This window comes from Melospiza melodia, chromosome 3 (genome assembly GCF_035770615.1).
Source record: "Melospiza melodia melodia isolate bMelMel2 chromosome 3, bMelMel2.pri, whole genome shotgun sequence".
In the NCBI taxonomy this organism is placed as follows: Eukaryota; Metazoa; Chordata; class Aves; order Passeriformes; family Passerellidae; genus Melospiza; species Melospiza melodia.
The window spans coordinates 71,723,109-71,737,198 of record NC_086196.1 but is presented as its reverse complement, the minus strand read 5'-3'; the positions used below and the strand labels follow the sequence as shown (position 1 = coordinate 71,737,198).

Here is a 14,090-nt window from a genome sequence, read left to right as displayed (position 1 = left end):
TCTAAAGCAAACAAATCACTTTGGGGACCTGTGGCCCATCTCTGTTCTGCAGTATTCTCACATATTTACTGGATGAGAGCAGGTATTTAGGACAACCATAACTGTGCAGATGCTGTAGTGAAGCTCTCTGAATTTAAAAGGCAAGCCATGGCCCAACTGCAGCATGTCCCAAACTGTCAGGTGAATAACCTGGTTATCCCACAGAAACAGAACTGGTAGGATGAGACATTAGAACTATTAATGTATTTCTAGCCTGAAGGGAAATCAATCAGAGCCTGGAATTAAAAGTTCCACTAAAAGCACAGACAAATGACTTACTTGCCAACATGGTTTCTTCATACCAGTTTCAGAACCAGAAGCAATTTAGGGCACAGACATGGGAATAGAAGGCTCCAATCAGGAGTTTTCTATTAATGACTGAGGGGAGCAAACAACAATGCACAACCACATCAATGATTACTGCAGTCTCAACCTAGAGGCCTTGATTTTGGAAGTCACAGCACAATTTAAATGGAAGCAGTTTTCTTCTCTTTCTCACCCTCATTTTCTATGGTAGATAACTATTTCAATTTGTAATGCCAACAAAGCGAATTTCACCCCAAATTAACAATGCCAATTAGAGAATCAAGCTTAAAGTAGCTGCTTTCAGCCCCTCAAAAGAGAAAACACCTTAAGCTGACAGACTGGAACACTCCTGCTGCCAATGCTCAGCCTGTCTGCTGACCCAGAAGAAGCAGTAAGAGAAAAAACCTTACACAACATGACTGAAAAGTAAAAAAAAATTAATCTGCTTAAGACCACTGTGAAGGAGAGACTCCAAAACAGAGAGATTTGGGACAGTGCTCTGAGACTATCTTGCATGTAGCCCATCTCACAGTCACTGCACATGGAATACTGCATCTTTTTCTCACCCTCATCTTCTTTTCTTGCCTCTCTTGTTTTTTTTTCTCTCTTTCCTTCTCCAGGCTTTTATTCTTGGCCAAGATGGTGGACTTATTCTGTGGAATCTTTTTGTTGAGCACTTTTGCCATGGCATCTGCCCATCCTGAACTTGGGCCATCTTTGGAGCTTGTTGCCTCTTCAGCCACATTGCCAGGGGCTGCTGCTTCATCCTCATCATCACCATCCATGGCTTCACCTCCCGAAGAGTAGCTGTCATCTGGAAGTTCTGAGCTTAACTCAGAATCTAGGGATTAAAAAAGAAAAAGAAAATAAGCAAAAAAAGTATCAGGAATTGTTTCTAGAGTCCTTCACTAGTGCCATTTGCTCCACATGTAAATGTTATCCAAGTTTAGAGCGAGGTATTACTCTAAGTGTGCTGTTACAATTAATTCCTCAAGCAGGCACACACCGTTATACTGAATTTATTAGAAGCTATGCAGTGCAATGCTTGCTCACCTCAGTGATAATTTAAAGTGATTGAAACAGGCTGGGCAAAAGGGAAAGGGCAGCCTTGGACATTTATTATTAGATTACTGAAAAATTTTATATTTAGGGCTGGTAATTGTGGTGGGAAAACTCATCTATTTTCCAGTTTTAAAAGTGTAACTTAGAAATGCCTGTCCACACAAATTTGTGCACATATGTATGTACACACTCCCAGAGAAACTGCAACAGTGACATCTGGTGTTGGACTGCAACAGCCACAGGAATTAAACTGAACCTGGGGGGCATTTCTTAGGTCACAGCAAAACCTGCTCAGAGACAACACTGCCAGCAAAAATACAATTACCCAAGCATAATGAACCCAGGGGAGACTGCTCTGTGGAATACAGCATCAAGACAGGCAGCTCAACAGAAACCAGAGGCACTGAGCTTTTCTGGGTAAGCCACTGCTCAAGTTACACAAATAAAACACCCCAAAGTCAAACTTCCTTACCCCTATGAGCCCTTCAAAATAAAAGAAAGAACTGAAGTTACAATACCAAAGTCTGGAATTAAGACAGCTGAAAACAGCCAAATTGATAGCACAAGAAATACATGAAGAGCTAGTCCTCATTACTCTGTTCAGGGGGTCAAACTGCAAAAATAAAAGTCTTTAACAGTGCAGGTGATTAACTAGAATGACATGGGCTGCAGGTTTAGGGTGTGCTGAAATATGCTGGGTTATTTCACCTCACCACATACTCAAGAGCAGAGCATACACGAAGTCCTGCCACCATTAACTACTATTCCAGTAACATTTGTACCATATTAAATTTTAAATTAATTATCTTACATACAACTTTCAAGACTGCAAAACCAAATGCTGAACAGAAGGAAGCTGGTTTCTGATCCCACCCAGTCCCAGATTCCTCACTTTCATCCATCTACCACTCTCAAACTCCTTACAAAAGAAAATTTAAATTTTAAACCACACTACTACTGAGCCAAGTGCTTCACTTCATAAGCACTCCTATATCCCATGAAGTACCTTTATCAACCAAACCATTAAGAGAATGAAGCCAGGAGTGGTTCACAAGATCTGTTCTCCATGAAACCATGCAGGCAGCTATTAACAATATTCCCCATTAATCAGCTATTTAATTACTAAGCAACCATAAACATACACTAATTCATTATTCTGCCTTCTCCATGTGCCTGTTTCAACCAGAAAAAACCCTAACAAACAACAATAGCAGCAAAACAGTGCCACTGATCAATTTAAAACAAAACCTCTATTGCCCAGGCATGTTTAGAGGCCTGGGGAGCATTTGGTTATCCTGATGGAAAGTGAGAGTCTGTGGTTACAAAACAAATGTGGAAGAGAAATAATGACAGAATACTTGGCCATTATCTCTATCAGTATGACTTTTACCACCACCACGTGGTATGTCATGCTCCACTCAAAATAAACTATGGGAGTGTTTTCCAACAGTCCTTACTACAAATTGGAAATTTAAAAGTGGCAAATTTTCTCAACACATTCAGTAACTATTTAAAGGCATCCTTTTATATCCTTCTAGATATTTGCATCCATATTCTGAGTTTCCAATAAAAAATAAATTCAAACCATTCAAACCAGCAAAGAAGGAACTGCAGCACCACGTGACATTTGACACGTAGGAGCCACATCCTGGTTCAAACACGTAAAACAGCGTCAAGGTTCCCCCCTGGGCCTTGTCCATGCTGCTCTTTAGCTTTTAAACAAGGAATCAGCCCCTGTTTGTGACTTTTTTTACACACACAAAAGCAAACAACTACAGAAAGTCCAAACCTGAATCCCCCACACTGCTTAGGACCAACTTCTGCAGTTAGCCATAAAAAACAGATCAGATTTATAAAAAGGAAATTTGCAAAAACATGTATCATTTCCTTCACATAACATCTTCTGCCAATAAAGTAGGAGGATAATACCAACAACATTTTGCTTTCAACAATTACAGAAAAATTAACAGGGTTTCCACTACCTGCCATAATTTAATGCATCAGAGTATCAGTCAACAGCATGAGATAAAGAAGAGGTATTTCAAAATAATTTAAATCAGATTAACTCAATCAGAAGTAGGATCTGGGGCCCTATTCTGAATAAGAAAAACTGATATCTAGCACACTTTTAATATAAAAAGTTTTAATTGCTTCTGTGTGTGTTGTTGTGAAATACACATACACATCGCTCTATCTCACTCTTTCAGACTCGCTCGGTGATCAAGGTGTAGACACTCAGTTAAAACACAGCGAACATTCGGCAAGGAGCTCTGAAAGAAGCTCCCACACAACGCCTCCCTCTGGGTTCAGCTCTGGCGCTCAAACCAAACAGAACCAGGGCTGGAGCCACAGCTCCAAAGGGCCACAACCCAGACTCCTCCCAGAATAAAGAGAAAAAGAAGTGCAGACGCAGGATAGAATGAAGTGATCACAGCTGGTTAGGTACACAACACGCAAGGAGGCGAGAGCGATGCAGAACCGTGCGCTCAGGGTTAATCCCTGGAACGAGAGCGTCCCCGGGCTTTCCTTCGGGGAGAGGCAGATCCCGGCTGGCACACACGGAACTCGGGCAGCTCACACGGAACTGGGGCAGCTCTGCACAGCCGTTCCCCTCTCTCCCAGAACGGGGGCAGCCAAAGCTGTTCTGGCGGGCCGAGGGGATTCAGGAGCTGTGGGCGGTACCCCCGGGCTGAAGGGGAACAGCCCAAGGGCCAGCGCAGGATCACCCGGCAGTCCCGCGGGCATGGCAGCCACGGGCCACGCCGCTGGAAGCAGCCTCAGCAGGGGCCGGGCCGGGGCCGGAGCTCCCGTTTTCCCCACGCCGACCGGCGCCGGCCTCGGCCCAGGGTCCGGAGCCACGGACCCACCGGCAGGCTCGCACGGGGCAGAGAGGAGAAGCCTCCAAGGTCAGAAATGGCCCACAGCGGCGGCCGGTGATGCCTCAGAGAAGAGAGGGCCCCAACCCATTACCGCTGTCCGTGTCCGTCTCCGTGCCCGCGGCCCCGCGCCCACGTGGGCCCGCCACGGCCGCCGCCATCTTCCCCACGGCCCGCCCGGCGCCGCGCTCCGGCCCGGCCCCCGCACCGCCAAGCTGCGTTCCGGCTCCCGAGGTTCCGGGCAGGCGGGCGGCACTTCCGGGGCGGGGCCGGGGCTCCGGGCGGCAAAATGGGCCCGAGGATGGAGCGAACGGGGCTGGCCCGGCTTCTGCTGTCCCCCCAGGCCCTGCCCGCTGCTCCGGCCAGTCCTGCGCTGAGCTCCGGCTGTTCCAGGCCCCGATCGGGCCCTCCCGGGGCTCCCTGCGCCCGGAAAGCTGCGCTCTCCTGGAGCATGGAGAGTACCCTCGGAACCGCTCCAGCACGGCAAAGCTCGGGCTCATTGTTCGCTTCCTCCCTGTGGGGCTGCTGTGGAGGGACATGGCAGCGATAAAAATAAACTAATACTCTCTATATGTGTATATATATATGTATATCTATATATGTGTCTATATATATGTGTGTGGGCGTATATATGTATATATATACACGTATAGGAGTCCTGGTGCGAAGAGGAATTTGAAGGCTCCACCACAGTGCTGGTGTACCCAGGAAAACTAAGAGAAACCAGAGAAAACTTAGCCATGCTTTCAAACATTGCTGTAAGGCCCCAAAGGAGGGGCTGAAACGCTGGCAAACTCCGGTTGATGTGCTGAAATCGCTCTCTCTTAGTGGGGGTGTTTGTTGTTAGCGCTGGCTGGTTGGAAGAGCAGACCACCCGCCACATGAAGGAAAACAAAATTTCTTCTATGTTAGGTGAGAGAAGTCTTAGTAGCCCTAATTTTCTGTCACTTCGCAAGCACTAAACGGCCACTCAGATTTTAGGGCCAGATTGTAACTCTGCCAGCCATCCAATCACTCAATTTGGTGCCTCCGTAAGAAGCACATCCTGAAAGCAGCACCACCTGGAACGTCAGAACTGTAAAAGAAGCAAATCTTAGGCAACTTCTTGCATAAAAGCGCTCTAACCTAAAGAAATAAAAATGAGTTATCAGGACCTGCTGTTCTTGCAGCAATAAAATGTCCTGGGGGATAGAAACTCCAGCATTCCTTGGAACCCCAAAGTAGCACCATAGAAATAACCACAAGAACATTTATGAATATAGGTAGTACAGGGGGAAACTGTTACATGTAGGGTAATCTTCAGTATTTTCCAGGTGTTTAAAAATGTTTTTTAATTTCTACACCCTATATTTTTGTATTTCTTTTGTTGTTGCAGCCCTGCACAATAAGTGACCTATGTCTTTGCACATCTGTCATTCTACCTTTTTCCTCAATAATGTGGATTGCAGCTAAGATAGCAAATTTCTTTTCCTGCCTCAGTATCAGGTGGGAGAATTAGAAGTTGGAGAGAGGTCAGAAAATGGTGACAGATATTCTGACATGACTGGGGAAACTGTTTCACAAGGAAAGATTAAAAGTCTAAGTATTATTTGGTTTAGTGCTAAGGACTAACAGGATTGGACTTCTTGTTTCTGTCACGATCTGTGCTGCTGAGTGGAGCTATCTGGTACAAATTTCAGTCCAACTCACTATTACAAGCAAAGAGAAAACTTGTGCTGAAAGTCTTGTGATGTGCAGAGTAACAAGGAAACTACAAATGCCCCCATGATGTTTAATGAAGAGGCCCAAGCATTACAGGACATGTAATTCCTAATGTTTTACTCCGAGGGGCTCAAATGCTACGGCGCCCACCAGCAATAAGCAGTAAGCACTCGGTCCAGTCTGCGGTGTGATGATAAAGACCCTTTCCATGATTCATCTCTGAATCCCATCGTGTCGGAAGGGACACTGCCGGGGGAAGGTCATTAAACTGCATAGACAACAAGCTCTCTCAGCATGGCAATTACAGCCCTCATTTCCTACAATACACACCTTATTGAACATGTCTCACTCCTGGTTGCCTATTTGTCTTGGAAGTATGTCAAAATCTTCAGATTAAGTCCTGTAATAGGTTCCAATAAATGACGGCTCTGAATCTTCTTCCCTCAGACTGAATTAACAAGTCACATCTCCGGGAGCACAATTCTCTCTGCAAGCATTATCCCAGAGCATTTGTCAGAAAATCTGTTGCCAAACCTCATTTCAAATGACTGTCATTGTCTCCCATCACTCTGGTCTGAATGTTTTCTGTGTTGAAATTGTGGTCTGAGGAATGCTGGAGATGTAACCAGACTACAGAATCTTTCCAAACCAGACAAAGCAGCAGTTACATCCCAGTTTATCATGAGGAACTGTGGCTGAAGAGCAGCACAGGCACAAGCTGGCATTCTGTGTGTACAGGTCTGTAGTTAAACCTTGGCTAATGAAACAGAGCACAAAACTTATTTATGTGTGACCATGGCCAACATCAGGAAAAAATCCAACCCAAAAGTGTAAAAGGATGGATCAAGAACTTGCAGTCCTAACTCTTTGTTTCCTAAGATTTTAAATATGTTAATTTTTTTTTTTTCTTGGGTAAAAGTTTAACTATCAACAATAAAGCTCAGTTGAAGCAGTTACTGTGTATTGCTCATTACAGAAATAGCAGCAGCAAATTCTTAGGATCATAGAATGGTTTAGTTTGGAAGGGACCTTAAGGTCATCCAGTTCCAGATCCCTGCCATGGGCAGGGACACCTTCCATTACACCAGGCTGCTGAGAGCTCCATCCAACCTGGCCTTGAACACTTCCAGGAATGGGGCATCCACAGGTTCTATGGGTAACCTGTGCCAGTGCCTCAGTATCATCACAGTAGAGAATTTCTTCCTAATATCTCATCTAAACCTGCCCTGTATCAGTTTGAAGCCACTCTCCCTTGTCCTGTCACCACACAGCCTTATTAAATGTCCCTCTCCAGTTTTCTTCTAGGCCTGTTTAGGTACTGAGAGGTCTCCCCAGAGCCTTCTCTTTTCCAGGCTGAATAACCCCAGCTGTCTTGTTCTGTCTTTTTAACAGAGAACAAATAAAGACAAAACTTTGCTTTGGTTTCTCTTTGGAATTGTACAATTCCTGTGTCCTGGTGTGTTCTAGAGTTACAATGAATTTGTGGATCCCAGCAACAAAGTGACCAACATCTGCATAAGTCTGTTGTCAGTTTGTCTCTAGGAAAGAGGTTTGTGTGATGTTCTTCAACACAAAGGCACAGGGAAATGTGCAGTGGGTGTGTATAAAGGAGAACAAGGACAGTAACATACCTTGTGCTTAGCAAGGCAGTAAGAGTTTTGCACTGCCCTTAGTTCTTGTGGGAAAGCCTCCACAGCCTTGTCTCGTTCTGTGCAAAGGAACTCTTGCCTAGGCAGGCAGGATTACCCTTCCTAAAAACATTCAGTCAGGCTGTAGTTCTCAGCTGTGATCTTCATCCCAGCGTGGAGCCTCTCGATACCCTGGGTGCAGGGCGCCAAAAGCCTTTAAGGTAGGGCTCCAGTTTTGGCTTAATTGGATCGGTCTGGAAATAAATGTAGCTACTTGCTGCCTCCAGTCTTTGGATCAAGTTCTTCATGCTTAAATTTCAATAGAATAGAAATTTAAAAATAATGTGATAATTACAAATGTAGCCCCTTGTTCTGTGCTAGAAATTCCTACTGGCATCTGTGAAAATGGAGAATTGTAGCAACTCTCATGTATTCATGTGCCATTATCCTCAGCTTCTCAAGGTCTGAGCACATATTATCCCAGCTGAATACTAAGTGTTTCAGAACTTTCCAGCTGTTTTTTCTTTTCCAGCTTTGTTCTTGGCTGCTACCACTCTCTTCCTCTTCCCTTTCTGAACAAATTGCCTTGACTCAGAGACATCCCCCAAATAATTGCCCTTTCTGTTCCAATGAAGACTGAATTCCATGCTAGTACAATAAAATTACAAATCTTTGCCACACTTGTAGGTCATATTCATAGCCTGATTCCTGCACTAAGAGAGATCAATAACACCAGAGAGGAGATGAGCATGATAAAACTCTCCAGTGCCTCAAGATTTAAATATGTTTATTTCCATTTCCATTTCTTTGGTTTGGCTGATGCCATGTTCTTCCCTCAGCTCTGCAGGGTATTTGCAGATGAAGAAAAAAAGAGCAGTTCATGAGTAAATCACAGAACACTGTGCTGTCATATAATAACTACTGCTCTAATCTCATATTCAATAAAACTCATATAAACTGACATTTAATAAATCATAATAAAGTACTACCTGGTCCTCTGCAAATGTTTTACCTCCTGAAAGTTCTAGTCTAGCTGCCAGAAAGGTCAGGTGGAAACTTTCTGCTTCTTTCCATGTCAATTCATTTGATCCCTGATCCTCACAAACACCAGTGCAGTTTTTAGGAGGGAGACACAGAGTGGTAAATATGACTTTTGCAAAACTTTATGCCTGTAGTTTTAAACATAAACATGTTCATGGACTTAGCTGAGTGCTTGTGCAACTGTTAGCTACCTCAGCAATGAAAAACAGAAAAGACAAGGCCTTTTGTGTACATTAAAATACCCCAAGCTCAGAATCACGGACTAAGAAATGATTCTAAAAATAAATTGTGAAATCTTGCCCACTGAATGCAACAGGTTTGCACCTTGTGTATGCATGAACTGATGCTGGATAATTTTAGATCTGTGTTTTCTGAACTTAAAGTGCTTGAATTTGAAATTATCCCTATTATTTGACACAATTTATTCTGTGTGTGATTGTTGATTTTATTATTTTATTATATATCAGCTTTCAACCAATACTGCAGTGTCATTTGATAAACAGCTTCCTGGTTTGAGAGATATGTAAGTTTATGTGTCATGTTGAGGAACAATTATTATTTTCTGTCTCATCAATATAAGAAAATGAAAAAGAGATGAAAGGACTTAATTTACCTAATATATACCTAAATCTTAAACTTTTCTGTGTTTGCTCTTCTCTAACTCCATTCATTCATTTATTCACCCTCAATAATTATTCTTGTTCCTATATTTCCCAGGAAGGGATTATGGTAGTGATGTATTACCTGAAATAATCAAGTCCAAAACATGAACTGACTGTAATTTTAGGAAATTCGTGTCAGATTTTTTCCATTTTATTAATACCTGCATCACAGGAGTTGGCTGGAGCTGCGATGAGAAACTGAGAAAAAGAGCTTGTCTCCAAAAATGTGTCCTGAGTGGATTTTAAATGTTTAAGGACTTGTCAAGGAGGGCAGGTGGGAGAACAAGATGGTCAATGAATATTGTATCCAAATCTTTAAAGCTTTAGGGGTGGGGTTTTTTACATTTAAATTATTGTCAGCTATGTTCACTACAGCTGATAATTTTTAAGATTTCTCAGTAATCATTAGTAAGGAGAAGAACAAGTTTCCATGTATGAGAAATCAGAAAAAACCTTAGGTAAGTGCAGAAAGTTGTCTCCTGCTCCCTGGGAATTGCAGAAGAGATTGTGGCTTGAGCCTGTCTCTAGTAGAAGAAAATCCAAATGCTTAATGCCCAAGTTGTAATAAAACCTCCAAGTGGGACAAGGGTGCCAGAAAAGTGACTTTGTTTGTATGCATTGAGGATTGTGCAGGGACACAAGTTATAAAGCAAGAAAATGCAGAGAAAGATAATTCTGTAAGGTGAGTAATTATGAGTCATTTCCTACTATAGAATAATCTCAGGGAAGTTTATATGTATTTTCAGTTGAAAGGTTTATATATTTGTCACCTAAATATTTGTAAGCTGTGCTTAATTATTGCCTCAAAGAGCAAAATTTTCCAGATCTACTTTGTTCATTATTATAACAGTCTTCACAAAACCGCTTGAAGCCTCACTGCAGTGATTTCACATTGACCATAAAAGTTATTATAAAATAGAGATGCAGAGGGGTTAGCCAAAAACAGTATTGTAACTACAAAGCAAAATCTGTACTGGGATAATTGAAGAAGATGAGATAATATCCTCGTGCAATGGTGTAAGAGCCAAAGAAAAATCATGTTAAACTAGTTTAAAATTTTATTATATATATTATTTACACCCTAAGACAGGAAAATTCTGGGTTTTAGCTGGACTTGGCCTTTACTTCAAACTTGTTTGCCCAGGATCAGCAAGTGCATGGATTCTTTCCCTTCATTTAATGTCAGATTTTGATACACCTCCCTTCAATACCACCTGACACGTAAGTTATCCTACACCAATCAGTAAAAAAAACCAAACCCAAACAACCAAATAAAATCGAGCTTCAAAAAGCTTCTTAGCCCCTCTTCAGCAAGACTTCTATACCTGTGACCTTTCAGAATATAAAATCTTTCCAAGAGTTCTTAAATCGTGCTTACTAAGCCAATGTGTAATTACCTTGATGGAGGTATATATGAGTACATGAATACATGAGGTTGCAGGCACAAGAGCTGTTACTGGGGTGCCCTACTTGCACCCAATTGCTGATGAAAAGCCATAATTCTCATTCAGCAAATATTCTGTACTTAATAATTATTTTTTTCCTCCTGAGAACTGAAGCACCATGGGAATTGGTTTACAACTGGTCTCCTGTCATACTCTCAGATTTTCAAGTAATGGTATGCGTTCAGAAACCTGAACTTTCGTACAAGTAAGGTCACAAGAACACTTTGAATGAACAAAACTAAACTTTGCATTCAGATGTACTGCTGCAAAGTAATTTATTCCTAAAAATCAATTCCTCCCCCTTCTACACTCCCTTCTCCTCAGAGTGAAAATCATCTACAAATCAGTGAATTCAGCTGAATGTGAACTTGGCCAACAATAGTAGTTAGGACTCATTTAAATGAGGTGAGATTTATCAAGAGTCTTACCAGGCCTGGGGCATATTAAGAGGGACCTAAACTCTTCAGTGAATGAGTGTTTAGATATGTTGAAAAAAAGTTAAAGGAAGAGGTGGTTCTATCAAGCCAGAAGCCCATTCTGTTAAGACACTTAAGAGATTCATCATCCAATCTTCAATTGTCTTCATCAAGTTTTCCTGTGTTCTAACAATGGACACCCTCTCAATTAACATTGGGATTCTTTTTCAAAGTGTTTTAGGAGTCATTCATCTTTAGTAAAAGACAAGTGCATTCCTAGTTCCCCAAGTTCAGTAGCAGATCCCTCAATGTGTCAAGGCAAAATAGAATTACATACAATATTTTTGTTGCCTGTGCAAAACCATAATTACTAGTCATTGTTTGTTAAGTTCATTATCTTGCCTATATGCTTCTAGGGATGTATCTTAATGGTGGAATTGCTAATGGACAAACCTGTTATAGAAGTAGTCTTTCAGTTTAGTTTTCATCTGAATGCTGACATTAACTAAACTCAAATAGTTGTGTTGTTTTGGTTTTTTTTAATTATCGCAAGGTAAATCCCTGAGTTTCTTTTGATGCAATGAGTTCAGATGTTTGGAATGGGTCTATGGAAATTATTGAAAGAACTTGGAGTCAGAGAAATGAACTTTACTTTTAACCTCAAAAGCAGTGGGTTCTGTAAGTGTTGTTTGGTTTGTTGTGAGATGAAGTCCTGTGCAGTAAATCAGGCTCATGGGGCCGTTCAGCCTCCTTGCCCCAGTGAAACTCCCCATGCTGGCAGGATCTTCATTTGTTCTGCAGGATGGGGCTGCCTGGGGTCCCATGGGGGCAGCAGGAAAAATTACTCACCTTTCTTAACAGGGACAAAAATATTTACCTAAATCTTGGATTTGTTAGGAGCCAGACCAGAGGATTTGTGGTGATCTTAACCAATAATTGGACAGACTGATGAGTTTTATATAGTAGTAACTCTTCAAGTTGCCCGTCTTCTTTTCTGGATTTCATTTCTGTCTCATTGTTGCCCTTTAAAAGGAAATAGGTGATGGTGGTGTGATGTGGGAAAAACACTAGAAGTCTGGCAGAAGGATATGCACTTATTTTTACTTGTTTTTGTGGGTTTTGGGGGTTTTTTGGGTGGGAGGGGGGTGGTTTGGGGTTTTTTTGTTGGGTTTGGTGGGATTTTTGCATTGTTTGGAGATGATCTTTGTTCTGTCAACTGGATTTTTCAGGTGTGAAGATTCACAACTCTAGGACGAGCCAAAATAGGATATGTGTGTCCATTGCTACTCAAAACCAGACCCAAGGTTTTAGTACTGTTGATAACAATAAAAGAAAGATACTCATGTCTGAGGAGACAAATGTAAATCCTACATACATGTGTGAGTTTCTAATGAAGCTCTTTCTGCCTTTAGAAGAAAATGTTTCTGTTTATCTTTAATAGAAATCCATTGTGTGTAGCTATGTAATGGAATCTCTCATTTTTTATTTGCATCTGTTGGCTTTTTATTGCAAATAGGGCTCTAAATCTTACTTTAGAAATGAGTATTGCACTATATGTCAGTGCATGTGCAAAGGAAGCCATTAATAATGTTCATTATGAAAACCCGATCATAAGTGTTTTTAGTCCATTAGCCATTCATTTTTATTTATGTCCTCTTTCAGGAAGAATTTGAAGCCAGAATGCAAAAGATGAAGTTTGGAAAAGGAGCCACACATGAGGTCATAAAAAGCTGTCACTTTCAGGATGCTAGAAAATTCTTTTATATCTGCAAGGTTTTCAATAACCATTAGAAAGACAAATGAGTATTCATCATGTGCTGCTTTGCCATCATTAAATTACAGTGCTTTTAGGAAACAAAACTCTGGCAAAGCAAGCCAAAGTAATCTGCTAATTTCACGAAATTAGAATATATCACACTTCCTTGGGCTGCTTAAATGTACAGCAGGTAGCAGCTCTCTCAGAGTCTTAGTCCCTTCCCCTCAAGGCTTAGATGATGTAACTTTATTCTTGACTATTTTTCCTAACTGCCAAACAGTGTAGCTTTCTAATTTAAGATAGAAAACTTTTTAAATTGAACACTGGAAAATGGGTAGCCAACTTCCCATCTTCATGGACTTACTCCCACTGACCTGCATTTCTTAATATATGTTACTGAAAAAGATTAGGCCCTAGCTCTAAAATGTCCTGTGATCCTATTTTCAGCAGACATCCTCAGGAACAAAACTTTGTTCTCAAAAGATCCTTATGAGCTAGGTGAAAGCATAATCATAATGAAAAAGGAAAATACTTTTTCTCTCTCAAATAACCATTAAATTTCTCTTGCATTTCCTTTCTTTCTAAAATACTGTGGCAATTGCATGATTTATAACTATAAAACTGTAGTTTCTATTTTATCTGAAAGTGAAATCACCTTGTACCTTTGAGCTCGGAAAAAAATAAAAAAGGTTTCTTATGACTTCCTTGGAATATAGTTACTGTCAGCTCCAGAGATTTCTCGTGTATGTTTACTGTTTTAATGTATCCCTGAAGCTATGACTTGATCCTTTGCATTTAGAAGTTGTGTTTGGGATTTGAAATGTCAGCAGAGGAGCTGCTCTCAATGCATCACCGCTGCCATAGGTAGCGGTGGCTGTGGCAGCCACTTCCAGGGGCTGCTGCTGTTCATATTTCACCAAAGCCTCCGGAAAAGAGGCTGTGTGAGAAATAGGGCAGTGTAAAAAAGCAATGATCTCAGCTAATCTGTCTTCATCTTTGGTTAACATAGTACCAGGCAAGTTAATTGTGTATGATACAAATTATTTCATGATGTATAGGGAGAGTTTTCCTCCTGTGATTTGCATTAAAATGCGGTTGTTAACCTGATGTAATAATTTGGCATTCAGCGGTTTTCGATCGCCCGACGCTGAAAGGCTG

The 14,090-nt window shown here is 41.4% G+C and overlaps 1 protein-coding gene across 1 annotated transcript in view; it reads right to left on the bottom strand.

Annotated features, from left to right (window-relative positions):
- The window catches only part of RRP15 (ribosomal RNA processing 15 homolog), a 28,338-nt gene extending 23,883 nt beyond the window's left edge, over positions 1-4,455 (bottom strand). The window contains exons 1-2 of the mRNA XM_063152220.1: positions 4,378-4,455; positions 912-1,186 (exon numbers count right to left, since the gene is read on the bottom strand). Coding sequence (XP_063008290.1) covers positions 912-1,186; positions 4,378-4,444 — 342 coding nt within the window. The 5' untranslated portion in view covers positions 4,445-4,455. The remainder of the gene's footprint in view (positions 1-911; positions 1,187-4,377) is intronic.
- Positions 4,456-14,090: the final 9,635 nt, after the last annotated feature.